Source organism: Odontesthes bonariensis, chromosome 10 (assembly GCF_027942865.1).
Source record: "Odontesthes bonariensis isolate fOdoBon6 chromosome 10, fOdoBon6.hap1, whole genome shotgun sequence".
NCBI lineage: Eukaryota > Metazoa > Chordata > Actinopteri > Atheriniformes > Atherinopsidae > Odontesthes > Odontesthes bonariensis.
This window is the reverse complement of record NC_134515.1, coordinates 28,041,179-28,059,740: the sequence shown is the minus strand read 5'-3', so window position 1 is coordinate 28,059,740 and position 18,562 is coordinate 28,041,179. Positions and strand designations below refer to the sequence as shown.

General features: G+C 45.2%; 1 protein-coding gene across 9 annotated transcripts in view; it reads right to left on the bottom strand.

Annotated features, from left to right (window-relative positions):
• camta1a (calmodulin binding transcription activator 1a) overlaps positions 1–18,562 on the bottom strand; it is a 291,503-nt gene that overhangs the window by 11,133 nt on the left and 261,808 nt on the right. For all 9 annotated transcript variants that reach the window (XR_012770417.1, XM_075475050.1, XM_075475051.1 and 6 more), the window contains 8 exons: positions 16,240–18,557; positions 13,487–13,613; positions 13,149–13,283; positions 2,116–2,309; positions 1,744–1,940; positions 1,560–1,638; positions 1,120–1,468; positions 535–1,010 (listed from right to left, as the gene is read on the bottom strand). Coding sequence is in view for 8 of the 9 variants with exons in the window: in XM_075475050.1 (XP_075331165.1) it covers positions 535–1,010; positions 1,120–1,468; positions 1,560–1,638; positions 1,744–1,940; positions 2,116–2,309; positions 13,149–13,283; positions 13,487–13,613; positions 16,240–18,557 (3,875 nt within the window). In the remaining variant the exon portion in view is untranslated. The remainder of the gene's footprint in view (positions 1–534; positions 1,011–1,119; positions 1,469–1,559; positions 1,639–1,743; positions 1,941–2,115; positions 2,310–13,148; positions 13,284–13,486; positions 13,614–16,239; positions 18,558–18,562) is intronic.

Below are 18,562 nucleotides of genomic sequence, written 5' to 3'. Positions count from 1 at the left end.
TATTGCTGGAGGCTAAAATTTTTAATCCAGCACTTCATCTGTTGTAGCGGAAGCTCAACAGATAGGGATGGTTGGAAGGATCCCCTGGCTATGAAAGAGGATCAATAGAAAGAGTTTATTATGCAGTGATGGTCATTGACAGAGCGCCAGGTTGGTCTGGGGTTTAAAAACTGCCTGTCTAATACAGGAAGCCCGCATTAAATAGGTGGCATGGTACTGTAGTAACCAATATGACCATCATTTTGTCATGATTTCTTTACCTATGATAGCGTGGCTCTCCTGTAAATTCCATAAAGAATCCTCTAAGAGGACACATCCCTTACTGTTTCTTCATTAATGCATATCTGCACTTTTTTCCACTGACTTCCACAAAAAGATGGAAAAAATAGATCAGATAAGTGTAATTTTTTTGATGCTTTATAGTTGTTTAATCTTACTATATGTCAAAACAGTCTTCTACAGCCACATCAATTGTCCCATATCAATTATTTGCGAGGAGATGGCCAAGTAACCTTTTGTGTTTTCTCTGCTCACCTGCAGGTCGTCCATCTGTGTGAGACAGTCCTGGTTCTCCAGATCCTCTCGATATGATAGCAGTTCTGAATCAGCTATTTCTCTGTCCGCCATTACCAGCATGCCTAGCTGTTCCCGCTGCCTCAGTCGGTTGACCAGTTTCTCCTTCCCCAGGCTACTGCTCCCACTGATCCCCAGCGCCTTCCTCCCCAAGCTGCCGCAGGAGAAACTCTCTCTGGAGGTCCATCTGGTTGTTCCAGTACTTCCTCCTGTGGACAGACCTTTGTCTGTGCTCAGACCTTCTGAGGACAGGCTTTTGGTGCTCGTGGACAGCTTGTGGAGCTGCTGCTGCTCCAGACTCAGAGGAACAGACATGGCCTTGTCAGGCCGAGTTTGAAACAGTTCAGGGTTCGGTTTATGTTTCTTAGCTTGTGGGAGGTCTCTCTGGCCCTCGCTGCTATAGTAGTTAGAGGGCTCTGACCGGGGTCTTCTCAAGTCTGCAAAAAAAAAAAGACACAATGCATCAAAGTTAGTTGGACAACACACTGACAAAGACTTTGTTGGTAACAAACCATCAGAAAATAAGGGATCTTCCACCACACTAACCTGGATTGAGACTGGCGGTGCTGGATGTGGTCGTGGTGGTGGAAGGACCTCCTTTCTTGCCACTGGGTGCTACTATGCTGTCATTTGCCCAGCTGACCATCCAGCTGTCTGTGGTGGGTGCCTCAGGGGCTGGGGAAAAAGACATACGAGTGGTGGCTGGTAAAGAGGCTGGTGGCTGCTGCTCTTCTCTCTGTAGCTGCTCCAGACACTCAGCCAGCTTGGTGTGACCACGAGAACGAGCAATCGACAGCGGTAGGCGACCCAGGGAGTCTGGGATCACAAGAGCACGTCTGTCCCACTTATACAGGACCACCGCTGCCTCCAGGTGACCCAGTGCACATGCCCACATCTGGATAGATGATTTGCAGCAATATTAAAATAGTGGCAAACTAGGATTTCTAGAATTTTGCTAACACTGCAAGATGATTTTAGCTTCTTACCAGAGGGGTGCAAGAGAAGTGATCCACATTAAGAGGGTCCACCTCCAACTCCAAGTCAATACTGTCAGCATGCTTAGTACTGGATGCAAGAAAGAAAACAATAAGCACCTCATTTATATTTGCTGCAGCATACTATCAAAAGCCACAGCGCCATTACACAGTTTGTAGATAATTTTGCTCTCACCGCCACTTAATGAGTGTCTGAATGAGGGTGGCATAGCCCTGGCCAGCAGCCAGGTGAAGGAGTGTCATGCCTCTGAAGGTCTTGGAGTGGATTAAGTGTTTGGACTTGGCCCAACAGGCTCTGCTCATCATCTTCTCACAGACCACCACCACGCGGCTCTCGAAGGAGCTGCTGGCCTGCGTCTGGCCAGATGCACACTCGAATACACAAAAAAGACCACGTTACCACTCCTTGCTCATTGACACGAACTAAAGAAATTATTTGTTTGTCAGTATTGGCAAAGCACAGCGTGCCTGCTGTGTGATGTGGCGTGTCCAATGACTGGCTTTAACCATAACGTACTCACATGAGCAGCATGACGTGGCTTTTTACCTGTAACTGGCTGTTGTTGCCTCCCCCTCCACCTCCTCCACTGCCTCCACCTCCTCCACCCCCTCCTCCTCCTCCTGCTCCCCCCCCAGCACTGCCACTCCCTGCACTGCTCGACTGCTGGTGGCTGGCCATCTCCGCCATCCTCCTCTCCATCTGCTCCAAGCGCTCCAGGATAGACATTCTGAACTGGTTATCTGGGCAAACAGTGGGACACAGCAGAAGAACACGTCAGCACACAAGCAGCATCAACTGTGAAGGGGAAAAAAAGTCTGTTTGCAAGTACTAGCACAAACAACCCTGAATCCTGACAAGACAAATGATCACACAGTATGCACCACAAGCTGGACCAATATGTTGCTCTGAGGAGATTTGAGACTCTTGTGGTGAGTTGGGTCTTAACATCACGAAGGCACACAATCAGCCATTGAAGAACAAACGCACAAGTCTGTTTTTGAGATACAGAGAAGCTACGGGAAAGTTAATTACTTAAAGCTGTACCATGCAAAAATCAAATCATTATTATTTAACCCCCAAGAATATGAGAGACAACAAAAGCATTAACGATTAACTTCTTCCAAAGAACTGGCCACACTATAACAATCCTCAAAGCCCATCAGTCATCTGCTAATGACTCCTATCATTAAACATCTTTCTCACAGCACTTAAACACGGCTCCAGCAGACTAATACAGGTTGAAAGACAGGCCAATGAGCGGGGGCATGTTAAATGTGCCCACCCCTTCACATAGCACTTCAGACAAGCTTTGGGAGGGGTGTGAGTGGGGGTGTATGAACAGCTGAAGGCCTTCTCCAACTGATTAAGTACACTTTGTTATAGCCCTATTCTGTGCTCTTGTATGGAAGAAGGACTAAGAAGCTGACAGTATAGTATAAATCAAAACTTATGCACCTATCTAGAGTCCTTGAAAATCCAGCTTTACCATACATCGATATGGGTGGAGGTGCATTCGACTTGAGAGAATTTAAATGCTGTTTAAAAGGGGAGCTGCTACTTTGAGCACTGTGTCAGTGAGAGTAAGTCGCTTTGCTTTATTCTGCTCAGGTTTTCTGCTTTGAAACACAAAAAGAATATTTTCTACAGCATGTTACAAATGTAGAATATATTACTTTTTTAAAAAGAGAGTAAAAAGCTGGATAAATGACCTCTAAAGACTGTTATTATTGAAACAAGCACGGACAGAACAGGGCATATGACAGGCTAGGTAAGACAACTGTAATATTGCCCAAAATGAAAAACAAAATGAATTCAAAGGTTTATCAAAAAAGAAAAAAATCTACACAAATGTAAAGACTGCAATAAGTTAATGTAAAACTATACACACAAGGCTTGTTGAAAAATTAAGGAAACCCCCATCACTAACATTCACAGGCACACACACAAACAACAAGCCCTTGGTGAGTATGTGGGTGCGTGTACACACACATAACGGATGCTGTGTACAGACAGTGGATTGGGATGGGCACAGAGAGCCCACTGCAGCAGGGAGTATAGAAGACTGCATTAGCATTCCCCATTTAGCTACTATGAGGCCGTTTCTGTGGCAACCTGCTGCCGAACGGTAACTAGGCGACAGGAACATGGTTGTGTGCGTATGGCCTGCCTGTGTGCTATTGGCTTATTGATGAAGGGGAGGAGAAGGACTCAGTACACAAGAAAAACATGTCGAGACAAACAATTGAAAAATAATCTATAAATCTTTTCCTGTGTGTTTGGCCTACTCTCTTCTCTCAGTGTTGATGCCCCAGGTAGGGACCTAATGATTGTAAGTTGGGAGTCTTCACAGCACGACCTGGTGACATTTGCGCTTTACGGTACCTTGGCAGTCTCGCCCACAGGCTCCACAGAGAGCTAATGTCACAGTGAGACCTCCAATAAGCCACTGTAAAATAGGTCAAAATGCTTCTATTATCGGGCAGAAAAGCGTAATGCCACTGGCTGGTATCTAACTGCTCTCAGTGACAGAATGCTGCACTGTGAATAATGGCCTGAAAGAACAACAATGAGGTCCCTGCCTTTGATTCCTGTGTGTGCTGTAGACTACCTAAGTGAGCATGCCGTCTGATCAGCAGAACATTCTCAAATCAAACAGGAAAGCTGCCTAGAGTGTCTGCAGCTCTTCACACAATGTTGGATCCATCGTCACCTATCAGCGCAGTGGCTTGTGGAAGTTAGAGAGGCGAAGGGTTGCCAGCCTACTCTAGACGGAGTTCATGTGTCGGAGCGGAGTCAATGGGTTGAGACAAGTCACAGCCCTAGAACCTGCCTTGATACAAGGCTTGGCTCTTCCTTTCCCTCCGGCTGATACGTGGGGGAGAGACACAGACAGAGACGGAGGGAAAGAGGGGGGATAGTTAGCAGTAGGCTGACATGTCTTTGTTCAGACCCAGTGCTGCAGTGTGCTGCAGTGCAGATGATGTCATCTCCACCAGCTGCTCCAAATGCGATGCACGTCCACTGCAGAGGGAGGATGGGGTAGAGACGAGTGGGAGGAGACAGGGAAGGTGGGCAGCCAAACAGCTCTGTAACAACTCTGTGACGCTGTTAACTCCCACCCTCACTCTGGTTTACTCCCTTGTGACGGTGTGTGGCAGCAGACGTGGTCACTCACACATTTGGGGCAGACTGTGACATGTTTTTTAAAAGAAAATATGCAATCGGCTGCAAGAACGCGACAGGCCATTGTTGTATTAGAGAACTTGAACTGTCACAAAACAGGTAGGCCATAAAAAGCCAAGTCTAGTCTAGTTTCTGTGGATGAGACTCAGTCCCGCTCTCGTGGAGTATTATGAATTGTTTCATGCTTTTGGAGCAGTTATCCCATGGTGCAGTCACTTTCTTCTCCCATCCAAATTGGATGCAAAAAAAACAAAAACAACAAAAAACAAAAGGGGAGACTTGCTCACTTTCCTGAATAAATAACAACACAGGATTTTATTCTCGGTCTCACACTTCTGTGCGACTGAACTCATTCCTGAAGCAGGTTATCCCGTGGAGAGTTGAAGTGTTATATAATGAGAGATATTTTAATGAATACAGCTAAAAGAGCTAAGAGTGGACTTTTATTATAGTGCATTGAATAACACAAGAGTGTGCTTTTTGACTTTACAGTGATTATACTCTACAGTGAAATACCTCTAAATGATGGCTTGTCTTCCCTTAGAAGTGAGAAGAGAACCTACCTTCTCTGAGACAAAAGCCTGAAGAGGATGGGAATATGGGACTATAGGTCTTTTAACAGAGTTGCAGCCGCCTTGGCTAAAAAGGAAAATCTATACTTCTAATACAAATAGGAGCTTGAACTTTAACGACCTATAGCCCAAATGAGTAAGTTTGCCACTTGTCTTAGGATTGATGCTTATTAGAAAATATAACTGATGTTTTCACCCTGATATAGACACTGACCCATGACTTGTTCCCAAAATATACAGCAGATTAAAAAACCTTCATTTGGAAACTCAGAAGTCAATAGTAGAAAGTTTCTCTCACTCATCAGCACCACAGCAGGGGGACTGTAATATATGTAATGTCTGATTGCAGCAGAAACAGAGCCGATTCATTTAGGTTGGCTCTCGTGTCTCACAGTGATTCTGTTGTAGCTTCTTATTCCTGGCAGTGCGCTGCCAAAAAGACCTAACGTCTCTTAGAGAAGCAAAGAGCAGAGGACCTATTAAATGTGCTCGAGGCTTCGATCCACAAAGGCCTGCCCCATCTGATCTGTCTTATCTCTGCGACGTGGCAGCAGCTCCCAGGTTGATATACACGAGGATGAGGGCAGGAAGGACGACACTGCTTATTAAGACACAGTGGAGCACAATGGGAGTGAGAATGGACTGCAGGGAGAAGGAAGACAGCAGGAGAGAGTAAGGACAGAAAGGACAGGACAAGGGTGAAGTGAGATGAGAGGAACTGAGGGGGATGATGGAGAGGGGTAGGAAAAAAAAGGAGGCGAGGAAAAGGGCAGAAATCACAGAACACGCCAAGACAGAGGGTGTCAGAGAGGCAGGCTGGAGAATCCAGTTTCCCTGCTCAGAAATGTCAAGGATGAGGGCAAGAGAACTATTACTAGAGCTTGAGTGTCTTAGAAATATGAGTAAGAACAGATTTCTTAGAATCACCGAAGGTCAGTTTATCCATCTGTTTTTGGATTAATCATTGTGTTTGTTAAGGAAGTCTCCCTTTATCCTAAAAGAGCTTACAGGGTTACTTATTTCAGATAGACTGCAAGGGTGACCTCCTTAATCCTCACTGATCATGCCAATCAAGTTCCGAGATTGAACCTCATTATCTTTCTGCATCCGGTCAGATTCTCACATGTTACCCTGTGGAAAGACCAGAGGCCAGCCTCCCTCTGGCTTCTGGTGTGAGGTGATTGACAGGGGCTGGTATTTGTGACTGTTCATAGGAAGGGGCCACGCCATCTGGCAGCAGTCCTCACAGCTGGAACACATGACTGTGTGCTGCTCAAAGACACACTATTCTCACTTTTAGTTCACGATAGAAGAGAGATGGCAAAAGAGTTTAACTGCTCAGAGAAAAAGGTTTTTACTGCATGTAACAGCAGTAAAAAAAAGAAAAAAAACAACCAAAAAAATTGCATTTAAGCTAAAAGCTGAAAGCTGAAATCTATAAATCCATCCATCTGCTATTCTGTTTACTCTATTCAGGGTCACGGGTGGGGAAAGAGGCAGGGAACAACCTGGACAGGACCAGTTGATCTCAAGGCTTCCACACAAACAGACACATTAATTTACATTAACATAGGGGGTAATTCAGAGTTTCCTATTAGGTAAGCAAGGAGGTAAGAAGCTGAATTATCTGGAGGAACACCTCTTAAATAAGAAAATACAATCTCTCCACAGCGACTACATGAAAAAGTTGCCACATTCATGCATATTTACATTTGTTTTGTCTTTTTTTCATTATAAAGCTGAAAACATCTTTGCTTTTATTTGTCAGGTAAGTGAATATGTTTTGCCCTCTGACTCAATCCAGAACGTTTGTGTCAGCTTCCACATACTCTTGTAACTCTACACATCTTTCTGACGTCAACTTGCAAACTGTGCAAAACAGTAGAACTTCCTCAAAGACAAGCCAATTGGCCTTTTCATTTTAAGGCACAAACAAAAGTTAAGCCACAGATACATGCATGGTTGCCATACCTGCCCAGTTGTATGTCAACAAGTTACAATTGAATTAATGAATGAAGAAAATTGCATATCAAGAATCATAATACCTGTTAAACCTGAATCATTACGCCTGTTTTCCACTAGCACATTCCAAAAGAATGTAACATATTTCAAAAGTTCATAGTGCTTCAACTCAGTTCTTACTCTCTTTTACTGGCATTTATACAGCTGTCCAGGTCAAAATGAGTAGAGTTTGAACACAGAATAGATACATTGTGTCACATTGAAGGTAAAATGCCAAGAGCGCGCACCGTGGGGATTTACTGTCATCTGCAATCACACTAACAGAGTAACACAGGTACTGGCTTTCTTTCCTTGGAAAGGAGAGCACTGTGTTTTTTTTCAAAAACAGATTTCCAGTAACAAATGCTCTGTCATTACTTTCGCATTTCCATAAACGGCTACATGCTTCTACGACATGTGAGACCACAAATGCTAGATGAGTGGAGAAATTACTTCAAATCTAACATAAAACCCAACAGCTCAAGGGACGGGACGTCTCCAAACACAGACAGGCTTACTGCGCTCACAAAGCCATTCAGCCTGTTCTGGCTTCCCTCTAAGTCTTTTTCAGCACAGCACCTGAAGTTCAGTATTTTGTCACACTCTGTAATCCTATCCGTGGCATATCGCACATGCATTTTAACTGCTGACAGATGGGAAAGTGAGCAGAGGCAGAGATCAGAGAGTTAAAGACATAGGATTTTGAAGGATGTACGACTGATGCCCGGTTTGAGACTATGGGGCATGTTAACCCCTCTATTTCAGTTCAGTCATTTCACAAATCATGAGTTATCAACCTGCACTTAAATAAGAGTGCATTCGTAAAACTGACCTATAAACGAAAATGGAGCTTCTAACAGTTGATGTGCACTGCATAATGAATATTTCACATGGCTGACATATTTTGACAGATGCATTTCTTCTAAAACTCCATAAACATTTCACAGTGACAGTACTGTTAGAAACTGCACGTGATAATCTTCAGAGAGGCAGAATCTGCTACATAACTATCACTCTGAATCGGATCAGACCGAACATGTATTACTGTCATTACACTGTCACTAAAATTGACTTCTTCTATTAAGTTAGACAAATACAGTGCCATCACTGTAAAGAAAATAATGAATAAATCCAGCAGCCGATTTATCCACGAGAGAAGTAAAATGCAGTAGGACTCTCTTAGCAGGGATGATTGCTAAATACTGTGGAAATGTAAAGTGGGGCAAGTTTATTTATATGATAAACAATGACAATTCAAGGTGCAGGAAGAGACAGTTGCTCTCTCATGCTCCTATCTCTTCCAAACTGCTCCTCTGGAGGTGAACTATCACCTGCTGGTGTAAGCATCCCCATGGCACAACTGCTGTTACTAGAATCTGTTATTGCGACTTTCATGAATACTACTAGCACAACTCCGAGAGCTATTGCATAAACTAATCATGCTGCTGTTATATTACAGACTTACGCTGTATTTGCCACCACGATATGACAGTTTGAAATATCAATTCCAAAGTATCTTTAATCAATAAGTCATGTAACTCCTGACTGCTACTCCTGCTACAACCACACAACTCATTTTGCTGCCACACTGCTAGCACTACTACCGCTGATACCTGAAATGTTTGTGTTCAGGTTGGCCAAGACACAGACTGAAAGTGCTTCAGCTGGAACTGGCCCCAAACAGATTGTTAGTTCCCATTACTACCGCATGCACATGCATTAAGCTTGTGTTGGATGGGAAAAAAAACAACAACAGTGCAACTTTGGTCTAGCAGCTTGTATTTGCTGGAGTACTGGAAATGCATGTAGTTCTGACACAGGAACACTTCAAAGATGAGCAACAGGTAGATGAATGTATGTTTCGAATTTAAACAGACTGGAAAGCTCAGCACCACGGCACAGTCTGAAAGAGCTTTGCGTGGATCTAAGGTGGAGCGACGTATTGCCTGTCATGTGTCCATTCTGCTGTTGAGGTCAGCGCTGAATGAGAGCTGACCTGTGTGGCAACAGCAGTGATTGTTTTCACCGGCTGCACACATGGCCCCGATAACCTCGGAGGCACTTAAGGATGCGACAGCCCTCCAATGCAATGCGCTAGTACTAGAGCGGCTACAGTGCGCTCAACAACACGTGAAACTGCACTCGCAGCAGCATGGGTCACACTGACCCTGTAGTCCGGACAAAACAGAAAAAAACTATCAAGAAGGAGAGAAAACAGAAAGCAGGGCTTTGCGTAACAGCATCAAGGCTGGGTGAGAAGAAGAAGAAGACAAATTAAAAAAAAGGCGCACTGTTTTCGTTTCCGAGGGTGCCTTAAAGCATGTAGCACAAGTCGTGAGTCGCATGAAACACTTGGAAAGTATGTGGCCAAAACAGGCGATCGCTTCCCAACTCCGTTACAGCACTGACTGCGCTGGGCTAAGACACAATAAGTCAGCATGCGGTGCTCAGAGAAACGTGGAACTTCTTGGCAAACACATGGAACGCACAGAATATGAAAGCAGCCCAAAGACAACACAACCACAGCACAGCACAGCACAGCACTACAGCCAAAGGTTGAGCTTAACACTTCTAACCTTCTATTTTATTTTCCACTGGTAGAGTCCACCTCAAAGCAAAAAAAGAAAAAGAAAAAACACAGCCCCTTTGTCTGTTAGGAAATGCAGGTGTCATTCACTGGCATCCTGACCCAGAGAAGTCCAACCAAGGCTGCATTTCTCTCAAATTATGATTTTGCCCCGGCCAGGCTAAGGCATGATGTTACAACGGAGAAAAATAGAAAATAACATATATCCTTGCTGTAGACTGAATCTCACTCTCAACAGAGGACTCGTCAACAATAGAACAAAGTGAGGGAAGAGAGCGACGTGAGGAAAGAGGGAGAGGAAGACCGCTCATTCTCTTCCTCCTCTAATAGCCCCCTCCTCCTCTTCACTTGTTTCACCTCGCACACATGCACACTTTCCTATAGTGTTTCAAGTAGTCGCTGCTACCCCAGCCTGCAGTAAAATGACAAATACCGCCGCTAGGAAACGTTGTGCGCACGTGCAGCCGGTAAACAGACGCCCTAATTCCCGTTTGTCGCCTCCTTCACGAGCCGCGGTCCTGCTCCCATCAACTCGCTCCTTTCATTGGCCTATTGTTGTTACTGAGGCTGTTATCATCTTTGCCCAAAATGATCGGTCCAGCAGATCTAGTCGGCTCTTCTCGGCGCGTGTATCTGCTAGTTTGTGCGGCTTCACGGAGTCTTTTTCACACTGGAGAAAGTCAGAAAACCCGTTCAAAGCACGTCTAGGTTCGCCTTTTTCTTTTTTTTCTTTTTTTTTTTTAACCAGCCAGCTCAGCAGCCGTCTGAAACTAGAATTTGTTCAATTTGCTGGGAGTTTACCATGTTTACCCAAACACGCCCACTCCTCCGCGCCTGCATTGTGTGTAGGATACACGGTCTGCCGTTTGTCATGCCGGTGTAGTTTGGTTTAGAGTCACTACTGTAAACACGCTCCCCTAATCTCTGGCGGTCAGCATGTCGCTGTGCGGGGTTGTAGTTTGCTGGCTGCCACGAACCCCTCTCTCGGCTCGGGTCGTGGGATCTGAGCTCAGTGACTTAGAGGGGCGACGATAGTGCTCTGCAGCTCCGACAGCTTTTCTGTCCTGCCCATGGCTCCGTACCTGCAGTGCTGCAGAGAAAAGCGCCCCTTCCCCCACTCTGCATTATGACAAATCAAGGCAGGCAGGCAGGCAGCTGTGCCATTAGCACATCATAGCACAGTTAGTCGTCCATGAGAGAACAAACTCAAGGAGCTCAGCACCACACCGCTGCGGACTCCGACTAAATATTGACACGTAGGGCACGTAGCCTAATGGCAACAGCTAGGCTATTCTTGTCAGTCAGGCAACAAGCTTGTCAAGGCAACAGAAACCTTATCACATGAGAGTTTTGGAAGTTCATTATTCCGCTGAATGTCCAGCGCTTCTTGTTTACTCTGCTGTGGCTCTCTAGTGGACATTATCGACGTAATGTAGCGCACATAATTGCGCCCTGCCCTACTTCTGAAACAAGTTGCATAGTGAAGGCAGAATGTGATTACAAGAGTGAGCAGCTCCACACAGATCCAAACGGATCGACTGGAAACCTTCCATCTGTAGCCCACGTGGCTTTTCAGCGCGCTCTGCGGAACAGTCGCTGTCCACTCAGTGCGGTGCTGAACCGCTCGGCCACACACGCTTATACATCAGCCCCAGCTGGATCCTGGAGGTACATTCATCTCTTGTATAACAAACCATCACGTGAGCGGTGAGCACACTTGAGTATTTTAAACAGCACTATGTTAGAATAAAAACTCTCCCCTCTTTCCGCGCTACAGTCAGCTATACACACCAAACACTGACCTGGTACCTCATTAGTTTGACATGTTTTCACTTCACCTGCACACAAACTGTAAATGACAGGCGAACAATGCTATGCCATTTTTGACTTATTTCTGCTCGTCTGACAACGTTAAAAGCATCCATTTAGTATTTTCCAGCAACAACGAGCACAAATTATTGACTGGTTATTACATAACTGGATGCATCAGGGATTCAAATCCAGACAAACACAAGTGAAACATATCAATTTAATGTAAAATCCTTGCTGGTTACCACATGCCCCTGCCTTCAAATAGAGATATAAGACGACAATAAAACAGATTGCAAGAGATGGCAGGCAAGGAGTTAATATAAGTAAGGTAATAGGATGGGCTGTGTTCTCTCTGAGACAGTCAGCTCCTCCTTAACTGGTTCTGTGAATGGGCCAGTGAGGCAGTAGGGTATGAATGGCGGAGGGATCTACTGGTGTTGCCATGTATGGGAGCTGCCATGCAGGTCTCCATTACTGACTCCCACTCCCTGAAGGGCCGTCTGCAATGCAGCTGTCCTGTGAGCCCGTGCCTCACCGTGCCCTACTTTACCCTGTCAATGCTCAAACACTGCAGCAATATATCTCCCAGCAGCAGACACACACATGCAACCACACGGCAGCTTTCTTTTTAACATGCAGGTCTCCTGACACACAGATTCAATTTAATCCCTAAATGGACTTTAGGAAATACCTTTAAACATAACAGGCAAATGATTTGCGGTATTTACATTTCAGAATTAAGTGAAAATATCACATTCAAGCAAACTTAACAGAGATTAAGTCAGCTGGTTCTGACATATAGTTTAATCAATATCACAATATTACCTGGACTATTTTCTGACATCAACATTATAAATACATATTAAGCAAAGTCACAATAGTTATCTTTTATTAATCCAATAAAATTGGTTAGTTAGTTTAACTGCATGCAGTTGCTCCAGTTAGACTGAATCAATCATTTTGAAACAGGACACAAGAATAAATCATAGCACACGAAAGGCCAAGTCAATGATTCTTTGGTGACATTTACCTTCAACGATGAAATAATTAAAATGCCACTCTCAAATACAAGCTGCATGTCAAGCATGTTTTAATCCAAAGAGAGTAAAAATAAATGGCCCATTTCATAAAAAAAAAAAAATTAGTTTATATAATCTGAATTTACATGCAACATGCAGATTTTATTTCCAAAGCACACTTGTTGGGCTCTAATGGAAGTGAGGGGCATCAAAAAGACACATCCACAGGATATTTGAAGGACGAGACTCAAAAAGGAGAAATGGGATGTGGGCAAACTGCAAGTATTGCTCCGTAAACTTGAACAAGTAAAGTAAAACAGAAAAAACGATTACTAAATATAAAAAGAGATTATAAGAATTATTGCAAGAGAACCAAAGCAAATGTGAAACTGGGAGTTGACCTACCATCCAGAGAGAGCCAGTCGTGCTGAGATGATGGCAGTGATGGGAGAGCGCGGGCCTTGTACTCAAACACCACAGAATTGGAGATGATCTGGTTACCGATGGCCACCTGTAGCGTCACCAGACCTGTATCATGAGCTGCGGAGGGAAGAGAAAATGAGAAACTGGGACACTGTATACATTATGTCAACATTACGAGAACAAATTTGTTCATATTTAATGCCTGGTTCAGTCCAGTCTTTCATACATTTCTTTGCTTTTGACCATTACTATAAACTACTGCTACTATAATGGTTTCTGAATCTGAGTCTTTAAAGTAAGTTAGCTTTCCCCTGTCTTACCTGGGCAGTAGCAACGTAGAACCCCTGGTTGGATGAGGGACGCTGGGACTGAGATCTGATCAAACAAGCAGCTGTAGTTTGAGCTGGCCTCTTGCCAGGGACCAGTGATCAGCACCTTAACTCCTCCCTGAAAAACATGACCAGTGAATTAAACAAACTCACTGCCCACCCATCAAACCAGGGTTAAGAATTCCTAAAAACAGTTACCCTGCTATCTAGAGAGAGGAGATAGGAAAGACACCGAGGTAAGGAAAACAACTACTTTATATTGACCTCTGCTGCCATCTTGTGGATATCCAGTGTTATTTCACTGTTCTTCCTCCTTAAAGGATAAGACCGGTTTTTTGACATTGGGCCCTTGATTTCACATTATAACATGATGTTCTACTCACCCCTGCTTGTTGTTGGTCATTTGGAGCTGTTCCGAAGATATTCGAGAGGCGTCTGGCTGCTCTCTTGAGATATTCGGCCATGAAACGGTTTCCTATGGGCAAGTTTATACAGGCACAAACTATGCTGTTTATAATTTATTAATTACTCTACACTAGCACTGATAACGTGGAGGTGCGTCGCTTACTTAAAAAAATCCGGGTTACTGTAATTTTGAATTTTTGTCGTAAAGTGGGTGTTACTGACGTCATCGTCGTGCTACTACCACAGACAGCCCACAGACCTGCTGCCTATTTATTCATTCGGCTAAAATTCAAAATTAGTAACCCGGATTTTTTTAAGTAAGCGACGCACCTCCACGTTATCAGTGCTAGTGTACAGTAATTAATAAATTATAAACAGCATAGTTTGTACCTGTATAAACTTGCCCATAGGAAACTGTTTCATGGCCGAATATCTCAAGAGAGCAGCCAGACGCCTCGCGAATATCTTCGGAACAGCTCCAAATGACCAACAACAAGCAGGGGTGAGTAGAACATCATGTTATAATGTGAAATCAAGGGCCCAATGTCAAAAAACCGGTCTTATCCTTTAAAAACCCTTCACTCAACGCTGCCACGTTTTGGCGCCCTCTAGAGGGCGAATGGGGGTATTACTGCGGACAGTTTTAATAGTGTGTGCAAATCTTTGTAAGGTATTTCTTTGGAACTCATATGTTTCAGGCAAATGCTAGACTGTTTTTATTTCTCCAACCCAATCTATAAGAAATCACAACACTATGTTACCATAAGTATACACAGGCTCCACTTGCTTCCTGTCATCAGAAGAACATCTTTCAAAAAGAGTGCCTAAAGCAAATGCAGACCAGCAAAGAGCTGAATCCACGGTCTTCATGTGGTGATCAAACCATTCTGTCTTTCTGAATTGTACTGATTGCAACAAAGGAAGAAGTATTTCCTCTCCTTTGATTCTCGTACAGATAATAAATGCTCGTTCAGTTATTGTTGTTAGTTTTTTTCACAGACACCATAGTCACTGCCTTTGATTTTCAGGTTGCATGAACCTATAAAGTTATAATCAAACTCCATCTCAAGCTTAAAAAATGGCTCTAAAAAAATGTGGTATTTCCTTATTCAGCAGAATTCAAATTCTGTCAATTTCATGACAGAAAAAAACACATTGTCAGTCTTTCAATTTTGTGTGACTGCAATCAAAAGCCATTTCAAAATGTGCAATAAAAGTGTCTCAACACACCTATGAAAGGCACTGTTACTCATTTTGTGGATCAGAGAAGTCTAAATAGACAGTTAGTACCACATTTAAACCAGTGCCTTTCTTCTTTTAGAGTTTTATTTAAAGTGTGTTATTATCAAAGCACTAAACCTAAACTAAAACCCTTAAATTCCACTTGTTGGTCTTGACTGCTTCAAGAGATCAGTATGTTTTTATAGACTGCAGTGTGTCTTCAGCCCTACGGAGCTCTACTGATCACAGGGGCGAATACTTTGGATATAATCTGAGAAGTGAAGCCTGGAGCGAAAATTCAGCAAGGAGCTTGCTGCTGCTGCTCGTGGTGCTTACTGCTGTGAGTGCGCAGTAGCAGCTGAAAGAAACCAGGATGAGTTTATCAACATTCTGTGTGAGTCAGAGCTTTTGTCATCTGGATTATGACAGAAAGTGAGAGATTCTAACCGAAGCTATACAAACGAAAGGAACAAAAATAGTATTTTTAGAAGTGAGGCGGCGACGTCTTCCTGTCTCCTGTGGAAGATAAGCTCTGGCACAAGTGACGAGAATTCAAGCAGACCACAGTGGGAAAAGGCTGCGGCGGAAAGTGTTTTTTTTTCTTATTTGAGAAAAGCTCATTGAAGACAAAAGATTATTTAAAACAATTTTTTTTTTCTCCAGTAAGTTCAGCTTTGTGACGGAGGAAACTAAAATACTTTTGAAACTTAAGAATGAGCATACTTTACACGATTACACCTCATATTGTTTAATCTCACCATCCTCCATTTATTTAGAATTTTGGAGAATAATTCATGACACATCCAGACTGATGTGTCATTTTAAGGTCTGGGCTGGAGTAGTGTTTATTTGAAGGTGGAGGTTTATTTGACAGGAGGGTGGGCAGAGAGAGGGGATGACATTCAGTGATGACATGTGTGACATGTGTTGTGTCTCAAACCCAGGACTTTCAACTTCTGTTCAAAGGGTTCCTGCCCAACCACTTATAATCAGTTATTCTCATCAATAAATATTCAATTAACCCAAAAGGGAGCAAAAAAAATTGGTTAAAAATTTATGTTTTTTTTTCACTAATTGACTTTATTTAAATCATAAGAACTTAAAATACTATCACTCACCTCTGGATAGGACCACTCCGGGGAGTAGTCAGTGACCATGAAGAGACGGCCTGTGGCCTGAAGCATTCCCAGAGCCCCCTGGGCAACAGCTGCAGAGACCACCTCAGCAACGTTCATGTATGACAATGAGCCTGCTTCCCCTGTGTTGCCTCCCGCTCCGGCCCCTCCAGCTAGAGACTGGGGGCTGCAGCAAGGTTGAAGGCAGAGCTCTGAGGGGCTGTAACCAGAGCCCCTGCCTCCTCCATCTTCCTGGCCCTGCTGGGGGCCGCCACCAGCTGTGTTTTGATTTTCAGAGCTGTGGGATGTGACCAACTGGTGGGCATATAGGGCCCCTCCAGCTGACATGGCGGCCCCACTGCCATCAACTGAGATGAAGTCATTAATGAGGTCTGAGAACTGGTTGCCAAACGATATATCAAAGTGGTCCAGACTGATCTCCATGCCTGCTCCTCCTGCTCCTCCATTACTGGCTCCTCCACCCAGGCCTTGGTGGGCTCCGACCGCATTGTAGAGTCCTTGTACCATGCTTGTCCCTTGGAGGAGAGGCTGCATCTGCTGTTGCTGCTGGGTGCGGTTGCTGCCATCGCTGCTGTTATTTCCATTATGAAGTGTTACCCCATCACCTGCGCCCCCTGTTCCTCCCCCGCCACCATCTGAAGCCTGCTGCAGGTAGTGCTCTGCTCCTCCTCCCTCTCCATTCCCTGCTCCACAAGCCTGAATGTGATCTCCTGGCTTCAGCAGATTGTCAGCTCCATTTTCTGTGGCTCCAGTCTGAGCAGAATTCACACTGCCAGGTTGCTCAAGACCAACCACTTCTTCATGTTCAGAGCCCAGCCCAGGAAAACTTCCCTGGTACTGCAGCAGTTGGAGAGAGCCAGCCTGGCTGGGCCCCTCTGTGGGCGAGCCTCCATTGCAGTTGGCCCTGTGCTGAGTCTGATGAGCCTGATGGTGATGATGAAGGTGGCCATTGCTGCCAGGGGAGTCTGTTTTCACCACCTGTAGCCCCATATACGCCCCAGAGTCATGGGAGTTGTGCTCCATCAGATGTGTTTTCTGGCCCATGCCTGGCCTCCCCTGCTGAGTCTGGCTGGTTTGAGAAGTATCCTGGAGGAAGAAGCTTGGCGAACGGCTCTGGTGTTGCATGTGAGGACTAGACAGGGCCTGTCCATAGCTCACTGTGTTAGCACTAGAGGTATATTCTTGCTTGGCATCAATGGCACTGAAATCCATCTGCTCCAAGGTAGTGCTGGGACTCAGACCCCCACCGGACGCAAGCAGGGAGCCTCCTCCAGTCAGACCGAGGCTGCCCTGACCCGAACCAGCACCAGATGACACAGACACCCCACTGCCACAGTTTACTACTCCTCCCACCTGGTAGCCGCTCTCTTTGGCCAGCTGCTGCTCAAAGGATGTGTCTTCTGTCTTGATGTTCTTCACAAGAGCTGAGCTGAAGGTGTAGCCGTTGTCTGACATGGTGGGGGAGCGGTGCAGAGTGCCATTGGAGCTGCTGCTGCCACCAGAGGAGGAGGAGGTGGAGGAGGAGTTGCCCTCTGTCTTCAATGCACTGCCGCCATAGGTCTGTCCCTGTTTGGGGTTGTTCAGGAAGCAGTCGGGGTCAAAGTTCATATTAGTCTCTGGGATCTTGATGGTTCCAGAGTCCAGACTGCTGGTTAGCACCAGTTCCTCAGACACCCCAGCTGTGGACAGCATGGACAGACTGTCTCCTGCCGTGGTAGTACCAGGTTCCCCTACTCCTCCTCCAGGGAAGGCAAATTTGTGACGATCAGCGGTCACAGACAGCACCAAGCCCTGTGAAGTGGCATCTGCCCCCATCAGGTGAGTATTGGGGCCCCCAGTAGGAGACATGCTGTAGACAGGGTCCCCGGTGACCTCAGGCATAAAGACACTCTGGGACAGGCCAGACATGACAGAGGCCACATGGCTCATGCCTGTCACCACGGGGCTGTCAGCCATATCTGGATCGCTGTTGAGGCCGCTGCTAATGGACACAGGGGAGTTCTGGGTGGTGTCAGGGACCTCCACCTGGTTGGTGGATGACACCTCTGTGCTGTTCTGGTGCAGAAGGACTGGCTTGTGGACTTTGCCGTTGCGTTTTTCCCTGGTGCTGCCCCCTCCACTGCCTCCCCCAGAGCTTTTGGCTCCACCATGGGCACTGTGCTCGGTCTTCCCCTCAGACACATCGTTGTTTTGTACCTCAGAGTGTGCACTGCTGTAGCCCCCTGAACGGGGGTCTACTTTGGGGGAGATGATGCGGTGTTTGGCGCTGTTGCATTTGTGGTGCACACTGCTCCCTGCACCTATA